This window comes from Lacerta agilis, chromosome 17 (assembly GCF_009819535.1).
Source record: "Lacerta agilis isolate rLacAgi1 chromosome 17, rLacAgi1.pri, whole genome shotgun sequence".
Taxonomy (NCBI): Eukaryota; Metazoa; Chordata; class Lepidosauria; order Squamata; family Lacertidae; genus Lacerta; species Lacerta agilis.
Genome location: NC_046328.1, coordinates 29,691,970 through 29,719,720, shown reverse-complemented (window position 1 = coordinate 29,719,720; position 27,751 = coordinate 29,691,970). Strand labels below are relative to the sequence as shown.

The window sequence follows — 27,751 nt, the reverse complement described above, 5'->3', positions numbered from 1 at the left end:
GCATTTGGCCACAAGGGTGGAGTTGACCGGCGGAACGCACCGCCACGGGACGCAGTTATGACTACTGGCGTGGAAGGAAGGAAGAAAGGAGTTGGACAAAGTTTGTAGCGGAGGTGTCCTCTACCAATGTCAGCTGGGACAGGTGAATGCAATTTTCCAACACTGAGGAAGGATTCCTCTGTATAATAGATGGGTAGGTATGGGCAGGGCCAGATTTAGGTTTGATGAGGCCCTAAGCTATTGAAGATAATGGGGCCCTTTATATGTCCAGCTCTCCTTTGTTAACAACAAATTGTGCTGTTTTTTGTGTTGAATATATGCTATAAGGTAATTTATGGACTTAATAGGTATCTAAAGCCATTTGCACATGTTGCCATGCAACCAGTCCATGCAGAATGTAGACACCCTATACTGTATATAGAAATGAGCAAAAATATTTTAGGGAGCAGGCTAGCAGGTGGGGCCCATTACTTACATCACATGAGCCTACACAACACAAAACACTGTTGCTGTATGTAGGGTTTATTTTATTTGTTTTTTATCTTATATTTTGGAAATGTACATCCAGTTTTTTCCCCTTTAATTTTTTGGGGGGGCCCTAAGCTATAGCTTGTTTAGCTTATACGTAAATCCAGCACTGGGTATCGGTTTAGGGTTGAGCTGTGAACTCGGGAAATCTCAATTACTCGATGGCATTAGGTCAAGCTGCTTTCTTAAGCTGCCCCTCCACAAACCATCTGAAATATTTTTCTATTTCTTTTTTGTCTTTGTAACCCACCTTTCCTCTGAGCAGCTCAAGGTGAGGTATATACATGGTTCTTCCATCTTCTTGTTTTATCTTCACAACAAACACATTAGGTAGGTTAGTGAGAGTGTGCGTCTGGTCCAAAGTCACTTTGTGGAAGAGTGGGGATTTGAACCCTGGTCTCCCAGGCTGTACTCTAACTGCTGTACTGCGCTACCTCTAAGGTCCATTTGCACTACACACTCAAAGTGGCACCATGCCACTTTAAATATCATTCCCCCAAAGAATTATGGGAATTGTAGTTTCTCAAGGGTGTTGAGAGTTATTAGGTGACCCCCCCACGTTCCCCTCACAGAGCTACCATTCTCGCAGGGAACTTTGGGAAATACAACTCATGCCAACCCTGGTGTGTGTCTGTTTTCGTAATTGCTGTTTTAGATAATCATATCAACAAGAAAGAGCCATCGAGAAAAAAGCTAACCACGTACCATAATAACATTAAAATAGGCTGATGACATTACAATAAATTAAAAGACTGTACAGGGTTGTATGTTGGCACTGAATTTATTATTTCAGGACATTGGAGGAGGGGAATCGATCCATCAACTTACTGAGTTGATTTAAATGTAGGTTGTTTTACTGTAGATTTACAGTAGGTTATTTGATCACCATCACAATGAACCAGATCTTTTCCATCCATTCACACTCAGTAGGAGGTATGTTGTTTTTCCAATTCTTTACCATCATTACCTTTGCAGCCCTGATCAGGTAAATTAACACTTCTTGATCACTTTCTGAGATAACATCTTTGAAATAACTTGGTTCCAAAGTAAAAAAATAAAATAAAATAAAAATTCCTTCCAGTAGCACCTTAGAAACCAACAAAGTTTGTTCTTGGTATGAGCTTGACTATGGCAGACCAACACGGCTACCTACCTGTAATTGGTTCCAAAGGTATATGGCTTCCTAGCATATCCAATATAATACTTTGTACCATTTGTTTTCGCTTTAATTATTTAGGAGCAATTCCATAAGTTAGGTATAAAGTCTACTTTAGCTGCACCACATCTACAACAACCATAAAATCCAAGCCTATATATTAAATTCAAAAACCATAAAATCCAAGTCTGTATATTAAATTCAATCTTACAGGGGGTTAGATACCACTGGCAAAGAATCTTATCATTTCCCTTCAGATCTGCCGATATAAATTTAGATGGGGTATTACCCTAAGCTGGGCTTTTCGTTTAAACATGGGACCTATTTTGTAGCTTATGCTCAGAGGCACAGCTAATATCCTCTATTGCTGAGCCAGATCAATATGGGGAACGAGGTCAGGCCTCAAACCCAGTTCAAGTTAAGCCCTATTTCCTGGGCCCAAATATGAATGGGGACAATGGCGACGATTGCCGTCTTTCTCTCTGGTCCTGGGCCTTTTTTATTTTCGTAATTAATTTTATTCCAATACAGTATAAGCCATCATTGGCAGTTCCCCTCCAATTTCAGTCGCAGTTAGAAATTCAGGAATCACGTTGTTTTTGTTCTAGGAACTCCTCTTGCGGGTCAGATGAATGTGTCCTTTGGACAAGAGATGGGAAGGAATTTATGCAATCCTAGCAGCTGACTTCACTCTCAGTAAATAGCTCCAGGCTGTTACTATTATTCAGCACAGTCCCATTATTCATGTGCATGTTCTTGCTTAACAAAGAATTCACAGCCATCGGAGGATACCAGCTTCACATTTAATGCATAAAGCTCCAACTATCTGTATTATCCAGAGATGGGCATGGGAGGTGAGAGAATCGCTGCCTTTTTTTTTTACCCTATTTTTGCCCTTTGTGGATGCTTTGTTGAAATTTGGGGAAGAGTCTTAGTTTAGTGGTAGAACATCTGTTTTGCATCCAGAAGGTCACAAGCCCAATCTCCACATAGGGCTGTCTGAAATCCTGGAGAGCTGCTGCCAATCAGTGTAGACCAGTGTTCCCCAACCTTGGGCCTCCAGCTGTTTTGGGACTACAATTCCCATCATCCCTGACCACTGGCCTTGCTAGCTAGGGATGATGGGAGCTGTAGTCCAAAAACAGCTGGAGGCCCAAGGTTGGGGAACACTGGTGTAGACCATACCAAGCTAGGTGGACAGTTAGTTTGACTTGGTACAAGGCACTAAGGTAGCTTCTTGTTTTCCTCTTTGGGAAGCTCAGTCGTGGAACATCTGCTTTGCATGATGCAGAAGATCTCAAGTTGAGTCTCCCATATCCAAGTAGGACAGGGAAAAAGTCCTCTAAATGCTGCTGGTCAGTGTAGACAAAGCAGTGGTGCTGTGTGGGGTTCAGCTGCTCAAAAAAAGTGGGGGGAGCTCTGTGCTAGGGTCACCAGCACCTGTTGTATAACAGGTGAATGCAAAGTGTTGAGGTTTTGGGGTAACTAGGCAACAAACGCAACTGGGCATGTATTTTTATGTTATCGTTTATTTATTGCAGGCATAGGCAAACTCGGCCCTCCAGCTGTTTTGGGACTACAATTCCCATCATCCCTGACCACTGGTCCTGTTAGCTATGGATGATGGGAGTTGTAGTCCCAAAACAGCTGGAGAGCCGAGTTTGCCTATGCCTGATTTATTGCAATTATTTCCTACTTTCTCCCCCCCCCAAAAAAGGTGGCATACCTGGTTCTTCTGCTCAACTAATCCCCACAACAACCCTGTGAAGTCGATTAGGCTTAGAGGCAGTGACTGGCCCAAGGTCACCCAGCGAGCGTCACGGCCCAGTGGGGATTCAAACCCTGGTCTCCCAGGTCCTAGTCTGATACTCTAACCACTACACCACAGTGACGTGGCACAAGCTGGTGGTGGCTGCATGGATCCAGGAATGTGTGGCGACAATAGTCCCAAAGTGTGGGCCCAGCAACCAAGCATGGTTTTTAAGTCAAGGATCTGCATGCTCCTTTTTTGCTATTATGCTAGTGGGTGGGCAGATGGAGTTCTGGGTGGAAGGGGTTTTCACTGGCATGGGCTCCCTTCCACTAAGGGCCCCTGCTTGTCCTCTAGTCTGACCCTCTCCATCCCAGCAGATCCATCCGAAGTTATACAGTACTATGATATCCATTTTTATTTGTATCACTCCGTATTGAATATTGCGTGATGGCTCAGCGAGAAACCGTGCTTCAGTCATTCCAAATTTTCAGCCCTGATTTTGGATTAATATCTTTCCAGCCTCTCCCTTTAAACTTCAAAAACAAGGCTTCTCATGTTGGCTCATTTCTTTAGTTACTTGGGTCAGCTTCGTCCTCATCTGGGCAGGATGTTGTGTTCTCCTGAGCTTAAGCAGACAAAAGCTGGGCTTTGTTTTGCTCCTTAGGTTAACAATGGCAGGTTAACAGGTGGAAGTGAATACCTGGGACATTGGATGAAGCTGAACTGTTGGAAGGTTCAGGATGGACAAAAGCAAGTCCTGCTTCACACAGCATGCAGCTAAATGGTGGAATTTGCATCCCCTAGTGATGACCACCGACTGAGATGCCTTTGCAAGAGGATTAGACAAATTAATGGAAGCGAAGGCCATCAGTGGAGATGTTCTCTCTTCACTGTCAGAGGCAATATGTCTCTGAATACCAGTTGCTTGGAATCACAAGTAGGGAGAGTGGTTTTGCACTCGGTTCCTGCTTGGGCAGGATACTGGACTAAATGGGCCATCGGCCTGATCCTGCTGGGCTCTTCTTATGTTCTTCCAGTAAAAGCATGAGTCAAGCAGTGAAGTTATCTGGTAGGATCAAAACAATTTTCAGATTATGTTTTCATTCATTTATGACACTAGCAGGAAATACAGCACTTCACTAGCTATTCAGCTAGCCTTTTATCGAAGTCCTTATCTGGACCACGCAATTTTTGCCCCTGGGTTTAGGAATGCGCTACAAGGCCAAGGTTTTATGACTCTCAAACTCTGACTTAGCAGAAATAACTCCTAGCTAAATACAAAGTCACAACTGTGTGGGGGGTGGGGGATCATGAGACTGAATCTAGCTTAAGAGGGAAATAAATCTCATCACATCTTAAGTATGCAAAGTATTTTTTGCAGGAAGAGGCAAGAAGAGGCTGTTTTAAAGAGTCTTACAAGATTTAGGAAATCAAAAGATGTTATTACTTCAATGTGCAACCATCAAAAGCTATGTTTATAGATCTTACAGCTTTTCTCCTTATAGCAAGTGCAACGAGTTATTGTGAAAAACTGGAAATCTCATTCAACAAACCTTTTTTCATCAAGAGACAGCATTGATGGAGAAACGGACACACCAACTTGCATTATTACAAAATGGAACAGGAGTAGATGAATTTAAAAAAACAAAACACCTGGTGTACTTACATCTCTTTTGCAGTTAAAGAAAAAGACACTTGCACTCTTCCAGCCACACATGGGCAACTATGGCTCAGCACTCTAGGCTGATCCGTGTATGAACTTATTTTTATTTTCTTTTTAAATGTATTGAACCTGATCACAAACTATAATGAAGTGGCTGGTCCCCACTGCTGTTGATCTCCATTGCTATTGTTACAAGAAGGCTACCCTGCAAGAGTGGAGAGGCTGTTGGGACGAATATAAACATATTTATATGTAATATCCACTCCAGTTTTCCCTGTCTCCCCTACCCTACTGTTGATTTTTTAGGAATTGTTTTACGTTCCTGTGGGCAGGGACCTCTTTGTATTCTGCAAAGCACCAGGCACAGTGAAGGAATGATCATTAATAAATAATAATGACCATTTAGTTATCATAATGATGACACCGATTAATAATTATTGCAAAAAATAAAACCAATAATTAAAATTTATTACCAACAGATCATATAGATAAGCATATTCTCGGTATGTACTATTAATAAATTACATTTGGGGAGGGAGAGAGGCGGTAAAACCACCCTCGCAAGCGGGTCCTTTTTCATCCTCGTGCGCCTTCTAAGAAGCAAGCGCTTCTGAATTCAATGGGCCTCCTGCTTCCGGGCTGAAGCGCGCATAGCATTGCAGCTAAGTTGGGATCCATGTGGCGCTCCGTTCAAATCCAAGCGAGAAACTTTCCGAACTTTTCGCTCTTTGAAAATGTTGGCGTTCGGCGTGGGCGCGCCCGGGGCCCCTCCCCTCCTGCCTCTCTCTCTCTCTCGGGCCAATCGGAATCCGGCAAATTGATTGGGAGGATAAGGGGGAGGAGAGAGAAAGAAGGCAACCTGTCTCCACGTGACTCTTTCAAAACCTTCCCCTTTGTCTGAACTGCGGGTCGCTTCTTTGCGAGCGTTCGAGTCCGGCGGCGTCTTGTGCGCCTTGGAGTTGGTGGCGCGCTCTGGCGCGTGCGAAGCCGGTGCTTTCCCTCCCCCACGACACGCTTCTGGCGCTGCTTTGCTTGCGACCCCCCCCCCCATTCGACCACCCCAAATTGCGGTGGCCCCTCCGATCCTTGCCTCTAGTAGGGATCTACCGCTCCTCGCCCCCCCCCAAAAGGCCGATCCCCAGCTGCGGGCGCATGAGAGGCGATCTCTCCAAAAGGGACAGGAGCCCGGGGATTTAGAAAGCCGCGTCTCGGTGGGGCCATGGCCGGCCGCAGAGCAGTGCCCCCGTCGCTGTGGTCCGGGAACGAGCGGCTGCGGATCGGGGAGCGCCTCCAAGCCAGCCTGGCCGGGATCTTCGAGCTGGATCTCTTGAGGGAGACACAAAGGGAGACGGTGGAACGCGCTCTGGAAGGGAGCCGGAGAGATGTCGAGCCGCAACAGGTGTGTGTGTGTGTGTGTGAGTGAGTGAGAGAGAGAGAGGTCTGAGGGGGGGAGGGGAGAGAAAATTGTGGGAAAAGTTTGCTTAAAATGTCCTTTAACTGCCTTTTGCACCAAAGAGTTCAGGGCAGTCCACAAAACTGATAATCCACTAATTCACATAACTGCGATTCAAAGCCAGCCGATGGGTACAACACAGTGCAACATATATATATATATATATATCCCAAAACTTTTAAAAAGGAAGTAAGAATAGGGTGCATATCTTAGAACAAAAGGAAAGCTATGCCAAACGCTTAAATGCTCGCTCCTAGGCATGCTTACTCAGGAGTAAATTTACAGGCTGGCATAGATAAGGCCAGGAGCTTGCTAGGTTTCCAGTGCAGGTTTTTAAACTGATCTACTCTAAGCCAGTGTGCAAAGGATTGCAATCAGATAGCCCCATCCCAGGCTATCCATTATATATAATTATACTGTATGCATTATATATAATTATACTGCATGTGCCCCAAGGTATGTAATCTGTTGCAGTTGACCTCTTGCAGAGCTACAATTCCCAGCACCCTTTAAACTACAGTTCCAAGTATTCTCGGGGAGGACTGCTGTAAAGGTGTGACGTGTATGCAGCCAGAGTCCCACTCAGTTCAAAGGCATTTCTGTATCTGATTGCAATCCTGCAGTCCTGCGCACACTTAACTTAGGGGGAAGTGGCGCAGAGGAAGGTGCCTTATTGTACCAAGTCGGAGCATTAGTCTGCATTGTAAACACCGTCAGGCAGTGGCTTGGGGGGGGGTGTTCAAGTGGGGAGTGACAGAGCAGGATAGCTCAGTTGGTAGTGCATGAGACTCTTAGTCGCAGGGTTGTGGGTTTAAACCCCATGTTGGGCAAAAGATTCGTGCATAGCAGGGGGTTGGACTGGATGACCCTCACGGTCCCTTCCATCTCTATGATTCTACATACAAGGCAAGATGCTCTTATTGCCGAGCTACGACATTTCCCCCACTAAACAGTGCTTTACAGGGTTTGTTTTAAAAGACTCTTTACGACGAGCTCATTGCCAGACTTGCTCTTTTATTACATTTTGTCTGTTTTGGCACATGTGGTAAGGCAGTGTAGGTATTTTCTAGAAAGGCAAAGTGTAAATCTGCACATGATAAATTGCACACAGTGAGACTTGTGTCCGAGTAGACAAAATGTGGGCCTTTGGTGTGATCCAAGGAGGCACTTCTGCGATGGGTTGTGCCTTAACTCTTTAGCGATTCACAGCAGGTGCCACTGGCTTTCTAGTTTTTGAGGTGGGGGGAGTAGCTTGCTTTCTTGCTGGTTGTTGGGCAGTGATATCTTCGGGGCAGGACTTTGGGGTGGGGTGAGCAGGAGGGGCCCCAAACAAAGTAGAGCACCCCCCCATTTTTAAAATTAGCTTTTATATAATCACAACAGCAACCAATAACAGAATGAATATATATATAGATACACACAAGAACAGAATCCGAAGTATTCCACACGTCATTTCCAAACAATGTAAATAACACGAGAGAAAATACTGAGATTATCCTCTCTCCAGAACTGGCCATGTTTGTGAGGAGGTTTCCTTGCTTGATTGGATCATATTGAACATAGGGAAACCAATCGAAAAATTGGGAAAGGATCCTTCTGTGATTGACCTCGAGGCTTCTCAACCACACTGGTAATTTTTTTCAGAAATGTAGCCCATTTTGGCTGCACCACTGTTGTAAGGTTTTTTAGAAAGAGCTTTGGGGCCTAGGTAGGTCCGATACAGAAATGCACTTTTGTGTGTTGTTGCTTAAAGGACATACTTGAGACCACTTCAGGAAAAGTAACTTATGCCTTAATTTGGGGGTAGGTTGCAACCTGCTGGGGGCTACCTGTGAGGTGTGGGTGGGGCTACAGGAAAGTCAGAGGTTTTGCATCCAGCTCCCCTTCACTCCAGACAAGCAAGAGGCATTATTGCAGTTGGGAAACCCATTCCAGTCTGGCAAACACGCTCAAGGAGCATCCAGCAGAGGGCTGGTGAAGGACATGGAAGAATCCCAAGGGCCAGACAGGGAGGCTTAGAGCCCCCCCCCCCTGCATCAAGTTCCCAACCCCCACCTTAGCTGAAAGAGATCCAAAGTGTGCCTTGCTGGTTTCATTTGAAAGCCTGTCAGTTGACTACAAGAAGTGTAGTTTTTTTTTAAAAAAAGTTAGCCTATTTAAGAACCCTGGGATAGCTCAGCTGATATAGAGCATGAGACCCATAATCTCAGCGTCATGGGTTTGAGCCTCATGTTGGGCAAAAGATTCCTGCGTTTCAGGGGGTTGGACTAGGTGACTCTACAATTCTATGATGTTGGGCATAGAGATGTGGTTGTTGTTTTTAAAGAAAAGAACAGTCAAACTACAGCTGGGAACACCTGTTTATTGCTTGGAGCTTTTTTTTTTTTGCAAGGAAACATATTCCAAATGATTTAGAGATTTATGGTACTTTGCTGAGTTAAAAAACAAAACATGCAACGACAGGAGCAAGAATTTTGCTGGCTCAAGTTTGGAGACAGCAACGGACTCCTACTATAGAGGAATGGCGTCAAAAGATGGTTGAATATATGGAAATAGCAAAATTGACATCAAAGATCAGGCAACAAGGATGCGAAACTTTTGGAAAAGAATGGGACAGATTTAGGGTATATTTGAACAAGTTATATGGAATATGAGAAAATAAAAGGAAAACGCAAAACTCATAGTTAATTAAAAAAATCTTTATTGGATGATTAAAGAGAATACAAAATAATATTAAGATGGAAAAGGTACAAATGGAATATGATTACATTATTTAGTATTGCTATATATGTAAGTAAAATCTACAATAATATAAGATAAAGTGTATAGAAATAAATTGGAAGGAGGGGTTTCACAATATGAGATCAGAGTAACAACAGGTGGCAGAGGACAAATGCAATAAAGAAGTGTAAAACCGTGGAAACAGATGACAAAATAAAACAGAAGAAGAATGGGGGGAAGCAGAAGGGGGGAATTGTATTTTTGTGTGTGTGTGTTTGTGTTTGTGTTTGTGTTTTTTCTTTTGTTTTTTTCTTTTTCTTTTTCCTTTTTATTCTGTAAAGTTGTATGCAAGCTATGTAAATATAAAATTGATAAGTATTAGTTTAAGTATAATATACAAAACTGTGTACAAGTTATGTATAGGATATAAACATAAGAACACTTTTATTTATACAAACTTTTGTGTGTATATATATGTATATATATATATAATTCATAAATGTTGTATATTTTTGTTTAAATTATAATTATGAGAAAAACTTAATAAAAATTATTTTGGGGGGGGGAACCTGAGGAAGAGTGGTCCCTGCCCCGAGGAGCTTCCTATCTAAAACCTGAGAATGAGAGGTGCAGAGTTGTGAAGTCAGCAGTTGGGGTAGGGTCTTGGGGGATAATGGGAGTGGGGTTGATTTGGAGACAGAAAGCAAGCTTTGGTTTGTACAGTCCAGGTGCCCTGACCTCAGGGAAGGCTGGATTCAGAAGGGCTGTGGCAGAAACTAGGAAGATCAGGCAGGTGCGTGAGCTTAGGGAAGTCAATAAGTAAGGCTTGCCGACGTGGCAGATGTTTAATGAATGTAGGAGAGGAGCTCTTGAATAGAGGAACAAGAAAAGGGGGTGGTAGTCTGGGAAGGTGCAAGGAATGGGAACTATAGAAAGGAGCAATGTATTCAAATGACGAGAAGGGGAGAGTCTGTGCCGACGTTTCAGGGAAATGGTGTGATTCTGGCAGGACCCCGTGTCTTGTGTGCTGGATCTTGCACAGGGCAAAATGTTTACACCAAATATGTGCAAGGTCACAGTCTTGCATGTTTGTCTGGAATAGCGCCCAGGTTCTGTTGTTGCAACCACACATGTGTTTTGGAATCCGCCCATCAGCATCCACCTGAAATGGTGGCGTTGGCAGCAAGGAATCCACTGTTTTGATCCTGAATGGCTAAGCAGGTGGGGGGGAGGGTTGTTTTTGCTTTTCTGGATTCATCCTTCCTTGTTCTGAAAGAATTTGCTAGCAGGGGGGAGTCGCTGCATCGAAACTCGGACAGCTGGGCCACTGAGGAAACAGTTGTTATTAACCGCCCAACAAAGGCTGGTGTGTTGCTTGAAAGTTTGCATGCTCTTCTTCTGGATTTTCCCTGTACGGAGTTGCCCTACCAGTTTTGCGTCAAAGACGTATCTAGTAACTAGCTCCCCGTTTTATATTGCGTACAAAAAAAGTTTCTGCCAAATTGTTAGCTCTGCTTTCTCTCTGTGGTCTGAGCAAGGTGTTTCGGGAAGCTTTTGGCAAATTAATGAGTTTTGGTGAATTAGCAGCTGGCCTAGTTGCAGAGAAGAATATGCCAGCACAGAACACCTTGACATTGGTCTGATGAAGCGTTCTGTCTCTCCTGAAAGCTTGCACAAGCTGAGACTACGGCTTGTTGATGAGGCATCTGTATATATAAATATGCCAGGAAATGTCACTTTCATTTTCTGACTGTTCGTTCTCTCTTAAATCATCCTTGCTAATCGTCCTCATTCCACATCATGTTTTGGTGACTACCATAGTCTGTGACCTGGGATCCTTGATCAGCATTGCCAATTGTAAGTGCAGAATTAGGAAGCTGATGCTCCTTCTGGGATGAATTACGGTAAATTGGATAACACAGGAAGCTGTGATAGACCAGGACATAGTTTTTCCCATCTAGTCCAGTGTTTCCCAAACTTGGGTCTCCAGCTGTTTTTGGACTTCAACTCCCATCATCCCTGACCACTGGTCCTGTTAGCTAGGGACAATGGGAGTTGTAGTCCCAAAACATCTGGAGGGCCAAGTTTGGCCATGCCTGTCCTAATGACTCTCAGGATCCTTAAAAAAAACTACACTTCCCAGAATTCTTGGGGTGGGAGGGGGGCTGTGACTGTTAAAGTGGTATTAGAATTTGCATGGTGTGGATTTGGCCCTACACAAGTCTCACCAAGAGGGTCATTTCTTTCTAACATTTAAAAACAAACTGACTTCTGGGTTTTAGGATGTGGTCAGGGCCTGCCTGTGTCTGGAGTGGAGTCCCTCCTTTGTAAATGAGATCTTCTCTTTTCCAGCAGTCTTGGAATAAAATAAAATAATAAAATAAAATAAAATAAAATAAAATCAGGGAATCTGGGACAGAAACAGCACTTGGTTTTCCAGGCTCCTCTTTGTCTCATGCCGGTAGCAGCTGTTGCTGCAGAGGTCCTCGCCGTGCTGGGAGTCCTGGCAGGTGGGGTTTGCCTTGTGGTTTGGCTTGCCAGCTGTGGGCGTAGGCTGGCCATTCCCCCTGCATGCGTAGGGCGGGGTGAGAGAGCACAGCAAAACAAAGCTCCTGCTGTTCACCACGGTGACTTCCTGCTTGGCACATCTGCCACCTGGAGGGAGCAGTGTCTGTCCCTCTCTCCCTCCCCTCCAACTCCCTTGTTTTTGCTCAGATTTGTAGACCTGAACTACCTGACAGGAGTCTCGCTGATGCACGGTTCTTCTTCCCGTGGCTCTGAGTTTCCATTCTTTTCCTGCATTCAGGAAGACCCTTAACATGCGTTGTCTTGCCCGCTGCAGAACCCCTGCAGGGGATTCTGGGTAGAGCATGCTAAATGCATTCTGGGAAGGGCGTACATGGTTCAAGCAAGGTACTGTACTTGGGGTACAATGAGCTTGCAATGAAGCAGTGCCACTTTATTGAAAATCTAATTGTCAGGAGTCAGCACTGCCTCCTCTGAGGGGCAGCAGCTCTTTCCCAATCCTGCTTCCTGGGACCCTTCTAAGTGGAGAAGCCGGGAATTGAACCTGGGAACTTCTGGATGCAAAGCAGGCACCTTCTTCGTTGAGCTATGGCTTCTCCTAAGCAGCCCATGTAGAGCTGACTCATGTGAGAAAGAAAATCGCGCACTGACTGCACAGCTTTTAGACTACATGTATAGGTGGAGGGATGTTGCCTGTTTAAATTGGCACCTATTACTACTGTTTTTTAATTGCTTAAAAAAACTCGCAACTCCCTGAAGATAAAACATCTGGCATATCAGGACCGAGGCTGCTTCTTCCTGACATGCTATTTTATTTATCTTTTAATATCAGAGTAAGTTGTTTAATATGGAGGACCTATTATTATTATTATTATTATTATTATTATTATTATTATTATTATTAATTTCATTTCTATATTAAGAAAAATTCACAAAGTTTACAACCTACATTAAAACATCAAATAAAACAATCCAGGATTAAGCATTAGTGAAGAACGTAAAGTGTACAATCAAAGCAACAAGATTAACAGGAAACTAAAATATTATCTTAAAGATTTCAAAATAAAACGTTACAAAAAAAAGGTCAACTACAGAATACACATTTAACGCGGCAAAGTTAACTTTTTAAATGTTATTATCAGGAGTTGTTCATACCCCCCAGGAGCTGTTTGCTCAGTATCGTGGGTCCAGCTTTATGGAACTCCCATTGCACTTGAAGTCAGACAAGGGCTCTTTCCCTGTTGAACTTCCGGCTGCTGCTGAAGACTTAAAAAAATAACCAGCAGGCATTCTAACTGAATTCTGATTTTATAGCTCAAATTGATTTTTATCTTTATCCTATTGTTCAGAAACTTTTTACTAAGAGACATTTGAAATTCAGCGGTGTATAAATCATCAATAATAAGTGATTGCTTTCCACATAGGTTCCAAGGCAGGGTAGAAAATAAGAGTAAAAGCAGTTACAAAACAGCAGGGGGAAAATCTCTGATGAAAATAGAGACATCCCAAGGAAAAGCACGATGTTCTGGGATTGAATCAGAAACTGGGATGGCGTCTGTAAATCCATGACTATCCCTAGAAAATAGGGAACGTGGGACCTTCTGCATGCGAAGCAGATGCTCTGTGCACTGAGCCACAGCTCTTCCATAGACGCAGCTTCTATCTTTGCTCAGTGGTGTTGTGTGAAGAAGCCTTTTAGTTTTATTGGGGGGCAGGAAGAGAGAAATGCTAATGGATCGATATAGAAGGCAGCTATGTGAAAAGACCGTGCAGCCATCGTTGCATGCCGACACACCCCTCTTAAACAGCTCGCTTTATTTTATGGGAGAACGAGCTGTTGGTCAAGTGGACAGATGGTAGCCGCCTGCGGGGAGCTCCACCCGTGGCAGGGCGAGGCCGCCGCGTACACCCAGTGACATAATCGTGGGCAAACAGCGTTATCTTCCAGGCTAGGCGAGGAAGGGTGGCATGTCAGGTGAGGGTGGCATGAGATCGGGCCTTTGGTCCATCTAGCTCAGGAATGTCTGCACTGGTTGGCAGAGGCTCTCACCAGGGTTTGAGGCTGGGAGTCCCCCATCCCCCCATCCTACCTGGGGATAACTAGGAATTGAGCCTGGGCAAACATGGGCCTCCATCATCCCTGCCCAGAATTGAGGGCTGTATTGAAGATTGATCAGAGCTTTGCATTCATTCATTTATTGGATGCCTATCCCACTTATTTCTCCAAGGAGTTCTCCATCTCAGTTAATCCTCACAACCCTGTGAGGTTGGTTTTGGCTGGCAGGTGCGAGGTCACCCAGCATACTTCATAGCTGAATGGGGATTTGAACCCTGGTCTCTTTCTCCCAGGCCCTGACACTCTTAACCACTACGCCACACGTTAGCTCTTAAAATACCGTACTGTTCTGCCTCTCATCTGTCGACCTCGGCTCTCCTTATCTTTAAAGTGAGAACAACATCGATCCAGTTCACAAAGTTCTCATGAAGGTAAACAAAAGACTTTTAAAAAAATACAGCCAGTATAAGGCGGGTTTGCCTGTTTTAAGTCATGCACAAAAAAGGCTGGCATTTGCTCAATGTGCAAAGAAGCATTTTGTCCTCACAGCACGTCCTTAATTTATGGAATGTGTTGCCGGAACATGTGGTGGTAGATACCGGCTTAGCTGGCTTTAAAATCAAAATAAAAGGATTAGAAAACCAGAAAACCAGTGAAGGGCTCCGTCTGCCATTGTCCATTAGCCGGCAAAGACTGGAACCTCCAAGTGCAGGGGTAATATATCTTCGATTACCTAATGGCAGGGAGAGACAGCAAGGGAATGTATTTGCCTTCTTGCCTTGTTTGTGAGCTTCCCATAGAAGCATCTGGTTGGCCACTATAGGATTAGGATTTGTTGGATTAGATGAACCTCAGGTCTGACTGAACACTTTTTCTTACTATGTTTATTTATTTTAATTTTTTTTGCATTTATATCCCGCCTTCTTCTCCAAGGAGCACAAAGTGGCCGACATGGTTCTCTTCCTTCTGGCTAAATCCCCAAAACAACCCTGTGAGGTAGGTTGGGCTGAGAGGAAGTGCCTGACCCCAAGGTCACCCAGTGAGCTTTGTTGAGGAGTGGATGGCCAAGTCCTAGTCTGACACTCTAACCACTGTGCAACACTGCTATGTGAGGGACGGAGAGAACATGCGGCCCTCCAGATGTTCATGGGCAGCAACTCCCACAAGCCCCAGACTGCATGGCCGGTGGCTGAAGTTCATTGGAGTTGTAGTCCAACAGCACCAGGCGTGCCATAGTTTTCTCCTCATCCCTGCGCTATGTGTAATGATAATAGTGTGGCATTGGTGTTAATGAGACTATCATAATTTCACAAATTTTATGCTTTGGGGAACAGAAGTTTTTATGGGCAGCTGTAGCTCTGACTGTTTTTGGGGACTGCTAAATTTCACACGCTAGCAAGGTTATGCTTAAAATTCTACAAGGCAGGCTTAAGCAGTATGTGGACCGAGAACTCCCGGAAGTGGAAGCTGGATTTCGAAGGGGCAGAGGAACCAGAGACCAAATTGCAAACATGCACTGGATTATGGAGAAAGCTAGAGAGTTCCAGAAAAACATTTACTTCTGCTTCATTGACTACGCAAAAGCTTTTGACTGTGTCGACCACAGCAAATTATGGGGGGTTCTTAAAGAAATTGGAGTGCCTGATCACCTCATCTGTCTCCTGAGAAATCTCTATGTGGGACAAGAAGCTACAGTTAGAACTGGATATGGAATAACTGATTGGTTCAAAATTGGGAAAGGAGTACGACAAGGCTGTATATTGTCTCCCTGCTTATTTAACTTATATGCAGAATTCATCATGCGAAAGGCTGGACTGGATGAATCCCAAACAGGAATTAAGATTGCCGGAAGAAATATCAACAACCTCAGATATGCTGATGACACAACCTTGATGGCAGAAAGTGAGGAGGAATTAAAGAACCTTTTAATGAGGGTGAAAGAGGAGAGCGCAAAATATGGTCTGAAGCTCAACATCAAAAAAACCAAGATCATGGCTACTGGTCCCATCACCTCCTGGCAAATAGAAGGGGAAGAAATGGAGGCAGTGAGAGATTTTGCTTTCTTGGGTTCCATGATCACTGCAGATGGTGACAGCAGCCACAAAATTACAAGACGCCTGCTTCTTGGGAGAAAAGCAATGACAAACCTAGACAGCATCTTAAAAAGCAGAGACATCACCTTGCCGACAAAGGTCCGTATAGTTAAAGCTATGTTTTTTCCAGTAGTAATGTATGGAAGTGAGAGCTGGACCATAAAGAAGACTGATGGCGGGAGAATTGATGCTTTTGAATTATGGTGCTGGAGGAGACTCTTGAGAGTCCCATGGACTGCAAAAAGATCAGACTTATCCGTTCTGAAGGAAATCAGGCCTGAGTGCTCACTGGAAGGACAGATCCTGAAGCTGAGGCTCCAATACTTTGGCCACCTCACGAGAAGAGAAGACTCCCTGGAAAAGACCCTGATGTTGGGAAAGATGGAGGGCACAAGGAGAAGGGGACGACAGAGGACAAGATGGTTGGACAGTGTTCTTGAAGCTACCAACATGAGTCTGACCAAACTGCGGGAGGCAGTGGAAGACAGGAGTGCCTGGCGTGCTCTGGTCCATGGGGTCACGAAGAGTCGGACATGACTGAATGACTAAACAACAACAAATTCTTAGTGAGACATTTCTTTTTAAAGAGCGGATAATTTTCTCCAGCACTTGAAATTTGCCAGGAGCATTTTGCACCTGGCTGCCAAGTGAAGATGCCTGGGTGCAAGGATGGCACCTGATGTGTCCATCATTTGGAGATTCTTGTCTGGGGATCCTTGGATCTGGACTGTTTTCACACCCTAATACCCCATCCTGTAGAATTCTATCCATTATATTTTATCTGCACAATCTGAATGAATTTCAGGAACCAAACCAAAAAGTTATATTGAAAAATATGATTTTTGAGCTGTCTGGTTCAAAAATGGCAGGTAGACATTATGTTTGGTGGCTGTAACCCTGGTTTAAGGAACTATTTGATGCCTAGTTTATATATCTGAGTTTCTAACACTGATCTTATCTCCCCACCACCACCACCACTCCACGTGAGCCCATCTTCTCAGCAGCTTTTTTGGAATAATGAATACAATTCTATAATTGGTTATTATTCCCGGGTGAACTATATAATCAAAGTATTAACTACCAGTTTTTTGCAACAACAGCAGTCTCGAAACAAGCATTTGGGTTGTTTATTAGTGAATGTTAAATTTCAATTAAAAAATTGACGTAAACACACCACTGTCTTTGCAACGGTTTCCTTCTTATGAATTAGGTATGAGCATGTCTGGTCTTAATAGAGGCCTCAAGGCTGTCATCATAGGAGGCCTTTCTCTGTGCCTACTCCAAGGGAGGTCCACAGACGGTGGCAAAACCAAGGTGGGCCTTTTCAGTGGTGACTCCCTACTTGTGGAATGCTCACCCTGGGGAGACTCACCTGGCACCATCATTACATGTCTTTTTCGCCAGGCTTTTCGCTTCTAATCATTTGCAGCCTCCTTGAGCTGGCGGGAGAAATTTAAACCCATCTTCTGAAAGCAGGACTGTCGTTTGGATTTTGTCTTTGTTTTCTCTTACGCTGGTTTCAATGTGCGCGTTTGTATAATGTCAGTCGCATTGAGTTACCTTGATTTTTTTTATGGAAAAAAGGCAATCAATAGATTTAATTCAGAAAACAAAACATTGCATCTCGCTCCACCGACGTGGCGGATTTGGGGATGGTAATGAATTAATGTGGACAAAATGGCAGCCGCAAACCTGGATCCTGTTAGCTTGGGGGCCCAAGACCAGAGGAACGGCCGCTTCCCTCTGGCAGCCACACACGCCATGCACCCGCCACATGGCACGTGCGTCCGGCCGTCTCGCTTGCCATTTCAATGGGTAGCCAGGAGGCCCCAAGACAATGGCGACAGCTGCCTGGCTTTAGGAGAAGAAAGAGGAGGAGGATAAACCTCCCCCCTTCTCCTGTTCATGTTTCATTCCTGCTGGCTCAGCAAATGGGACTCTTCCCCGCTCCCCCTTTCCTTGCGTGAAGCAGCTGTCTTAACTGTTGTGGGGTGGGGAGGGGAAAAACTCCGTAGGCATGTTGCAACTTTTACCCCTCCAACGCCCCGTGGAGATCAATAAATCTTGGAATCTGGCCCAGGTGCAGTCTGGAGGGGCAGGCAGAGGGTGGGTTAGGAGATAAGCCGCAGCATGTTTGCTTCCTCTTGGCTTTCCGCACCGGTTAATACCTTCGGTTTTGGAGTCGTGCTTTGGTGTCAGCCTGCCTTAGGAACCTAAGAATTGGAAGGGACCCCCCCCTACACACACAATGGTCATCTAGTCCAATTCCCTGCAGCGCAGGAGTTGCAGATGAAGAATCTCTGACAGGTGGCCATCCAAATGTGCACACTGTAAATAAAACGTCTTAAGGGTTTACAGAGAACAGCCAGCCAGCCATGCCCTGTTTCAGGATACTCCATTCCATTGTTCACCCTGCCCTGCCCAGGTCCACCCAGTGAGCTTTGTTGCTGAGTGGAGAGACTGTGCCCAACTGAGCTTTCTCAGCTGCCTTTTGTGCTGCTTTTGGGTTTCCCCCTTCCGTTTGGGTGTTTTTTTTTTAATCTAAAGATTTGTTTGTACTTCTAGAAACCTTGGGGTTTCCCCAAGCCTGCTGCTATCTGCCTCCCCCCCCCTTTTTGTGCAAAAGCCATACTTTTTTGACTACGTAAGGATTAGCAGATAGCGAATGAGTTTAGTACAGGGTTCAATCCCTGCCATAGATGGGCCCATAGTCTGATTTGCTGTAGGACAACTTCTTATTCAGGTGGCAGCCATTTTGTGTGCAGGTTGTGTTCCTGGCCCCCTGAACGTGTCGGCGGAGCGCGCATAAGCCTGCCACATTCTGTCCCTGTTCTTCCCTTTTCCAGATCCAAAACGAGCCATTTGTCGGCAGTCGCACGTCAATTGGACACGCACAAAATGGTTGCCGCCTGTATTCCTATGAGACCGCTTTAAACAGTCATGGCTTCTCCCCAAGGAATCCTGGGAACTGGAGCTGGTTGAGAGTGCTGAGAGTTGTTAAGAGTCCCCAATTCTCCTCACTGAGCTCTGATTTGATCCTGGGAAGACTGTAAGAGGAACCGGGGCTTCCTACCAACTCTTGGCACCCTTAACAAACGGCACTTCCCAGAATTATTTGGGGATAGCCATGATTCTCTCAAGCAGTAGCATAGAGGGTGACTGGTGAGTGAGATTGGCCTCTGTTATCGCAGGCCTGCTATCGTGTGGTGGTGGGAGACGTTCCAGAATGGGGCTTAGCTAGGGCCCCCTGAAAAGCCTGAGGGTGGTTAGCTGGCTTTTGCAAAATGGGATTAGACAAATCCAATGAAGGGACACATCTGTCAGTCGCAAGATAAAAGCATCAGAAACCTCTGTGTACAGAGCGTGGGGCTCCTTCCTTCTATTTCCGCTCTCTGGGAGAAGAGCTCCATTCCTTCCATAGTGAAAAATTACCACCGCACAAAAGAAGAAGGATCAACCTTGAGGTTTACAAATGCTTAAATATATTTAAGGGAGAGACCCTAAGCGTGGGGGGAACAGGCAAAGATAGACTCCTGAGAGCTCGACTGGAGGGGGCCAGGACTGAAACCCAGGTGGACAGGAGAATGGAATGGCGTGACTGAAGGAAGTGGTGCGAAGAATGAGGTTCCATTCTGCATTTTTCGTATTATCTGGATATGTCGTTTCCTGGCTCACATCTGCAGACAGAAGCGGGTGCTGCTGATAGACATTGGTGGAAAAATCTAAGAGCCCAGTGTGGCCTAGTGGTTAGAGTGTCGGGACTAGGACTTTGGAGAGAGACCAGAGTTCAAATCCACACTCAGCCATGAAGCTCACTGGGTGACCTTGGGCCAGGGCCCAACCCGACCTTACAGGTTTGCTGTGAGGATAAAATGTGGAGGAGTGTATGCTACTTTGAGCTCCTTGGAGGAAAGGTGGGGCTTAAATGTAATCAGTAAATAAAATAGACAAGTTTTTAATGCTGCTGAGATGGGTCACAGGTGTGTCCATTCATCGTCACCTCCACCATTTCAAAGAAAAAAATTGGGGTGGAGAAATGGAAACAGGCAAATGAGGACTGCCTGTTTGGAGGAGACGACGATCACGGGTTGGGGAAATGGAGCATTGTGGTAGGTGCCACAGTGCTGAAGACCCAATCCCTCTACTGTGAGGAACAGACCCCCTACTAAGATGGCATCTGCAGCAGGCCCTCATCTGCCAAGTGCGGGAATCAACTGGGTATATAAGGGATGAGACAATCTTCCGTATACCTACATAAAATAAAATAAAATCGCATATTAAAATATATGTCAGTGTCACATATCTGGGTAAAAATAAGGTAAAGGACCCCTGACAGTTAAGTCCAGTCGCAGACGACTCTGGGATTGCGGCGCTCATCTCGCTTTACAGGCCGAGGGAGCTGGCGTTTGTCTGCAGACAGTTTTCCCAGGTCATATGGCCAGCATGACTAAGCCGCTTCTGGTGCAATGGAACACCGAAACCAGAGCAGCGCACGGAAACACCGTTTACCTTCCCACCAGAGTGGTACCTATTTATCTACTTGCACTGGCGTGCTTTTGAACTGCTAGGTTGGCAGGAGCTGGGACCGAGCAACAGGAGCTCACCCCGTCGCTGGGATTTGAACCACCGACCTTCTGATTGGCAAGCCCAAGAGGCTCAGTGGTTTAGACCACAGCGCCACAAGTGTCCCTCACATATCTGGGAAGGCCTGCCTAAAAAAAAATAAAAAATAGTACTACAAAGATGTCTGCCTAATGTCAATGGGCAGGGGGTTGCAGGTGCTGCCATGCTGGAAGATTGATACCTTAAGATTGATACCTTATGAGTGTGGAATGGAGATAATCTGGCACTTGCGAAAGAGCCGGCTGCGCAAATCGAAGTGGTCAAGTGGACATATATAATAATAGCAAAACTTTGAGTTTGGACCGATAATAAAATCAGCAGCCGTTTCCTTTTTCCTCTGCTGTTCTGTCTCACAAAACCCTTGCTTGTTTCCCCCCCCCCTGCAAAAAACAGGAGGACCAAAGCAGCCTGGGCGATAACCGACTGCCCACCACCACTAAGCTGGACCGGAGCAAATCTGAGGACCTGCTGGGGACCCCAACGGAGCCTCTTACCTACAGCTCATCAGAGAACATCGAGGCAGACCCTGGGGTGCTCCGTGCTCACACGGGGGACGGATCAGAGAAGGGATGCCTTGGGTTGCGGATGGTCAGCGAGCAACTCCTTTCCTCTAAGAAAGGTGGAATCAATGGGGGAGATACCCAAGAAATCTTGGAGGCAGACTCCAGGCCCAGCTCAGGTATGCCTGCTCCAGGTTCAGGGGGGAGGAATCTATCTGCCTGGTGGATTGTTTGATTTATTTGTATTGTAAATTTAACAGAAAAAAGAAAGAAAATGCAAGCAGCTAGCTCACATCAGCAATAAGAATTGTCCATCACTTCTGATTTAAATGATTTTAATATAGGCAGTTCATGTGTCCAAATAGATACCCAAACAAGACCAACAATTGTAATATATACGTTCAAATGTAGAAAGGGCAGTTGATTGGAGCATGGTGCTTACAATAATCTATGAACCTTTTAGTCTTGAGGTATAAAGGTTATATTCAATTAGTAGGCCCATTGATTTTAATGAACATGTTAATCGTGTCTGTTAACTTCTGTAGTTCTGCTCTGAGTAGAAATAGTATTTGGACACAACCCTAAGTGTCTGCAACCAGAAGGGTTTGCAGGATCCACTTCCGTTGTCCATCTGTTAAGTCCTTGCACCAGAGCAATGGAATGGAAAAGTGGGTGAACGTCCGAAAATATTGAGGATTTTTCCGAAACAAAGCTAACGCAAACAATATTTTCTGACCAAAAAGAAGACTCCCTCCACAAGACACAGCCACGTCATGCACCTTGAAGATTCATTATGATCATTGCATCCCTATATCTCCACAAATACTTTGCTTCCTGGTCTCACAAGGTCGCTATCCCTACGACAAACCAGTCCTTCTCCCAGAAAACATCTGATCCCTTTTCTTTAAATCCAATTAAACTTCTGTCCAGACTAACTAACTAATTTTTATTGAAAATGTAAAAGACAAGACTGCAAACAATAAATAACAAACACATAAGAGAAATGCCCAGAATTGCAGCAAAGTTAAGTAAAAATAAATAAAATTTAGAACAAAAATCAGGGGTTAATCTGATTTATTCTGCCTCTCTTCCCAAGTTTAATAGTGTGCAGCATAGAGTTCCCAAGATACCAGTCACTGATCTTGAGTGTCAAATCTTTTAGCTATTAAGAGATCCATACATGTGTATTTCTGGCTGGTGTAGCCTATTTGAGGCCTCTGCTCCCACATGTATATATTTAATAACGTCAAACTAGACTGGATAAACTCTGCCTTTTCTTGATTTCCCTCTGTGTAAACAAGACTTTTTGTGTTTGCTTTTTTGACATGTGGCCAGACTTTACCACCTCAGATTTCCACCATGGCCAGAGCACTGCATCTTCTTTCTCTGTGTTTTCCAGGGTTTTACGAGACGAGCGAGATGGGCTCCCTGTCTGATTCCTGCGCCTCCGTCCACAGCGATGGGCCTGGGGGTTCCCGCTGCAGCATTGGCTCCCTCTCCCACTTGCCGGGCCTGCGGGAGTCCACCTTCTCCCGCCCGCGCTCTACCGATGAGGCTGCTGTCCGCTTCCTAGACCTCCAGCTGCAGCGTCTCACCTTGGCAAACGCCTCTGGTGCGGACGGCAGGAGGCCTGTGTCGACAGGTGAGACGCGCTTGCATGAACAGGGACTCTCAGGCTTTGCAAATCGGCTGTGTGCTTGAGCCTCTCTCTACTTCAGCCAAGAGAGGAGTTAAAAGGGGGAGGAATGAGGGAGAACACAATAAAGAACAGACTGGGCTGCACATGTCTGGGGCAAGACTGTAGCTCAGTTGTAGGGCACCTGTTTTGCATGCGGAAGGTCGCAGGTTCAATCCCTGGCATCTCCAGGTAGGGCGAGGATAAACTGAGATCATGTTTACACTGTACAGATAGAGCAATTTGATACACAGTCCTTTGGGGGAATAGCTTGGCTTTCCCCCCAAAGAATTCTGGGAGCTGAAGTTTCTGAAGGGTGCAGAGAGTTGTTAGGAGGCCCCTGTTCCCAACACAGAGCTCCCTTGGAAGATTGTTAAACCATTCTGGGGATTGTGGCTCTGTGAAGGGAATAGGGGCACAAGGAGAAGGGGGTGACAGAAGATGAGATGGTTGGACAGTGTTCTCGAAGCGACTGGCATGAGTTTGGCCAAACTGCGGGAGGCAGTGGAGGATAGGGGTGCCTGGCATGCTCTGGTCCATGGGGTCACAAAGAGTTGGACATGACTGAACGACTGAACAACAACAACTCTCAGTACCCCCCCCCCCAAAAAAAATGACACCTCCTTGGATTCTTTGGGGGAAGCCATGACTGTTAGTGGTATAATGGTGCTTAAAATGTATAGTGCGGATATTGCCCATAAGACAGCTTTCCTATGACCCCAAATTCCACGAGGTGATCCTGACTTCTAAGTTCAGCTTCCTGAGAACCTTCTTTCCTCCCTTTCAGTTTGAACTAACAGGAAGTTTTTCTCTTTATTATTATTTCCTTTTTGAAGCATCCTTACTTTTGGTGGTTTATGAAGATCAGTAATAAGGCAGACCGTGTTCTCAGGCTTATAATAACTGAAAAGACATGACACACAAGGAAAAAGGGGAGGAGGATGAAAGCAAACTCAACTCAGGTGTTATTGTTTTAGTTACGAGATGGCACCCGTCCACCAGGGTAACTGGACTCTGCTGCCATGGGCTGCAGAAACAGCTTTGTGCCACCCCAGAATATCATCTTTTAAATTTGTTTTACTCCATCAGCCCCGCCCAGCAATTCAGAGGTTGTTTATGCACGTGTGAGTTCAAGGAATGATTGAACATGGGCAATGCCCAATACTAGGTCTTTTGAAAATAGACCCATTGAAATTGATAGGCATGAGTACGCTAAGAACATTAATAGCAATGGGTCTGCAGTGAGTCTAACTTAGCTGGCTACAACCAGGTAGCTTCTGCCTGCCTTGAATCCCTGTTAAAGAGACAGTCCATGTTCTACCTTGCCCAGCCTATGGTCGTTGGTTCTTGTTACCCATAAGTCTCTTGTGTTCCCTTGCTGCAGGTGACCTTGAATTCCTCCTGGGCCTCGGAGACTTGTCCCTCCCACTCCCAAAGAACCCGAGTCTCCAGCTGCTGCAGTACAAGTCGGACCTCGTCTCCAGGAACACCAACGAGATCTACCACTACCCTAGCCCCTTGCATGCCGTGGCTCTCCAGAGTCCCCTCTTCACCAGCAGCCTCTCCCAGAGCTCGTCCCAGGAGGAACTGGATGATCGACCCCTGGAGCAGCCTGGCACCAAGTCCCCAAAGAGAGTGGCTGCGTGCTCCAAGGAGCAGCAGAGAGCCCGGTTGGACCAGTACGTGGCCAAATTGGTGCTGCGTTACAAGTGCCGCTCGGCAGCCAGCAGGCCGGAGTCTGGATACCTGGCAGGGAATCAGAAGAGCTTGTCAATGTCCTCTGTCTGCAGTTCTGTCCTGGGTGCCAGCCAGCTCCTGGCGCCGGCGCCCGGGTGGAAGATCCGGCGGCGCATCTCCACCTGCTCGCACCTGCGCTCTCCAGAAGGTTCCGAAGGGGCACGAGACTCCCGGGTTTTGGACAGCCAAGGGGATTTCACTCCGTTTCTGGAGATCTGCTCGGTCCAGTCCAGCACCACCAACCTCGTGAAGGCTACCGAGCCATCAGTGGTGTCCCTGCCGGATCCTCTCCCACCATTTCCAGAACCTTCCATCATCCCCCTCCCAAATAAGCAACATGGCGGATCGGAGAGAGAGGTCCTGGGCTGGGTCAACGGGGCCCGTTGTCACGTTGTCCAGGCTGAGGCTCCCTTCAGAAAGGAGCCCTCGTTGCCGCAGGCCACTACAAATTTTGACAGGCTGTACAAAGGCAAACATGCCTCGCGGGAGTTGGTGAAAGCAGCCGAGAGGCAGGAGAAGCCGGCCGAGAGGAGCTGGCTGAGCCCCCGGGAACTGCTACGCAGGCTGAGCCTTCGCCGTAGGCCGTCTGCTCGCATGGGGAGCAGGGCCCGTGCCAGCTCGGAAATCAATGTCCACGCGGTGGCAGGGCTGGGTTGCCCCAGCGACCCACAAGCCAGCAGAGGCAAAGCGGTCAAGCCAAAATGGACATCGGTCTTGGAGATTTCCAGCAAAGCCCCCGGACGCCAGCGGCTGAAAGCCGGCACCTTCCACCCGCCCCAAGTGCTGAACCGCCACCTTGCCTTTTCCTCTGACTCGCCAACATCGTTTTGCTTCCTGGGCGGCAGCCATCTTGACCTGCCGCCTCGGCAGCGGGCTGGACTTGCCGGCGGCAGCCTTGGAGAGGTGGACGCCACAAGCGCCGTCAGCCTGAACGGGGACTGGATCCTCCATCAGCTTGGGGACAGGTGGCCCCGCACTGCGGCCACGTTGGACTCTGCCGACTTGCCAGTCCGCAGCTTCAAGCTCCGGCGCAGCCGCTCCTTCAAGGAGCTCAAGAAAATGATGTCCCGCTCCTTCAAGGGCTCCAGGACCACCAAGTGACTCCTTCCTCCCCCCCAAAAGGGCCGTAAGAGGTGTTGGGTGGGTGAGTGAGTGGAGGTAAAAGGTGAAGAAGCTTCTTAAGCATTTTTTAGGCTTCCTAGACAAGCTTCCCCAGCCCCTTGGACAACGGGGGTTGTCTCCCGAGTTTTTTCCGCACCCTTATTGCTACGTACATCCTTGAATTTGGACATTAACTCTTTATGCCTCAGGATTTCTCACTGGCCTAAACAAGAACCAAAGATGGACATGGAACTCCAGCGCTTCTTCAATAATGGATTGAGGGGCCTTGAAGCCGCCACACTTAACCCCGGTGGCGGCTGGTGCCCATTGGGACTGATGGGGTGGCAGGAGGGGAGCCCCACAGTAGGTGGCGCCAGAGAGCCAGTGGCAAGCAGAAGCAACACATTCTAGTTTTGTCCTCATGCCCCCTGATGAGTTGGACAAGGGGCAGCGCAGAGACTGAGGAAAATGGCAGGCAGCGCCACCCCCTGGACTGGATGTAACAAGGCAGGCGGGTGGGGGCTGGCTAGGGGCAGACTGAGGTTAGTGGGGCAGCATTGCCTCCGCCCTCATGTACTAGCTTCCACTGAAACCCTTTAATTATGATAGTCTCGCAGCCTGGCCAATATGAGGGTCAGAGAGATGCTGAGTCTTCTACCCCCAATGTCCTTTAAAAGTGTTGCCTTGCCTTGGGTTCCCACCCACCACAAGTATGGTAGGGAAAGCATGCAGATCTCCATAAGTATTTTTATTATTATTTTAGGATCCAGGCCATGCCTTATATCCCTGGCCAATTACTGAGGTATTTGAGGAGGAGGGTGCTTTTCATGGTTCCCCGTGGCTCAGACACACAATTCGTATTGTGTTCGACCACCCTCTCTCTCCCTATTGAACTCCCATCGCTTGGTGACAACCTTTTCCATTTCAGCACACATTTTGCGAGGGGGTTCCCCAGCCCCATGATTCTGTGGTAAATTTTTAACTTGCGTTATGTTCTTACCTCTCTTGTACAACGCTTAGAAAAGGCAGCATGTAAATTATTTAAATAAAAAAAACGTGCAGCCTGTCCTGAGGGACACACAGCCTGCCCGACAAAGTCATTCCCTGGCCGCCATCCGCCACAGTCCTGGAGTTTTCTTTTTGTCAGTTCGAAGCAGGCGGTGAAAACCAAAGAGGGGTTTGGCAGGGGTCCATCGTGTGTCCCTGGTGGGGAGGGAGCTGTGTTAACAGGTTGCAAATCGTCCAGGCCTAACACTGATTTTGAAGTGGTATTAATTTGCCTTTTTTTCTTCAAGGTTTTATATTGCCTTCCTTTTCCAGTAATGGTATAATGCAGAGTTGTGGCACTTTGGATGCCAATGGACTACAGTTCTCATATCACTACCCAATGTGGAGTCGTAGTTAGAGTGTCGGATTAAGACCTGGGAGAGCAGGATTCGAATCCCCACTCAGCCATGGAACTCAATGGGTGACCTTGGGTCAGTCACTGCCTCAGTCAGCCTAACCTACCTCACAGGGTTGTTGTGGGGATTCAGTAGGGGGGTACCTTGTACTTTAGCTTCTTGGAGAAAAAAGTGGTATACTGTAATGAAATAGATGAAATAAGTAATCCTTGGGTAGTCGGGCCCAGTGGTCAGGGATGATGGGACCTGAAGTTCAACTTCAGGCAGGCCGCAGGCGCGCACCCCCCCCCCCCATTCCTAGTGCAAGCTAACCCTGCACAGGGAAGGCCTTCATTCCTCCCCCCCCCCCAATTTCTTCATTTTGGCCCCTAAAGGCTTCCAAAAGTCTTTCTAGATATTTCTGTCTGGTACCGCTGCTACCTTTAAAGGGAGGGGGTGGCTGTGCTCTCATCTGCCTCCCCCCCCCAAACTTTAATTAAAATGGATGAGTAGCCTTTGGCCACCTGGATGTTTCTGAACTACAGCTCCCATCTGCCCTAGCAAGAATGGCCAACGAAGATGGGAATTGTAGTTCAGCAACATCTGGAGGCCCAGGTCTCCCCACAGCAGACTCAAAACCATAGCTTGTCAACCCTCCCTGCTGTTTCCCAATGCTATAATAAGGGAATTTCCTGCAAAAAAGGGAAAGGTTGACAGCTATGCTCAAAGCGAGGTAGCTTTTTTTAACGTCGCCATTTTGTTTTTATCCGTCTTGCTCTTTGAA

At 46.4% G+C, this 27,751-nt stretch overlaps 1 protein-coding gene across 1 annotated transcript; it reads left to right on the top strand.

The window, feature by feature from the left end:
• Positions 1-6,079: 6,079 nt before the first annotated feature.
• LOC117061811 (dapper 1-like) lies at positions 6,080-26,991 on the top strand. Its single transcript, XM_033174787.1, has 4 exons — positions 6,080-6,499; positions 20,966-21,251; positions 22,472-22,714; positions 24,132-26,991. Exons 1-4 carry the CDS (start codon positions 6,320-6,322, stop codon positions 25,583-25,585), a joined length of 2,163 nt encoding a protein of 720 aa, XP_033030678.1. The 5' UTR covers positions 6,080-6,319; the 3' UTR covers positions 25,586-26,991.
• The last annotated feature ends 760 nt before the right edge of the window (positions 26,992-27,751 follow it).

Coding starts and splice junctions, on each gene's coding strand:
- LOC117061811 (XM_033174787.1), top strand. CDS start 6,320: ATGGCCGGCCGCAGAGCAGTGCCCCCGTCGCTGTGGTCCGGGAACGAG. Junction 6,500..20,965: donor GAGATGTCGAGCCGCAACAG/GTGTGTGTGTGT, acceptor TGCAAAAAACAG/GAGGACCAAAGCAGCCTGGG. Junction 21,252..22,471: donor AGACTCCAGGCCCAGCTCAG/GTATGCCTGCTC, acceptor TGTGTTTTCCAG/GGTTTTACGAGACGAGCGAG.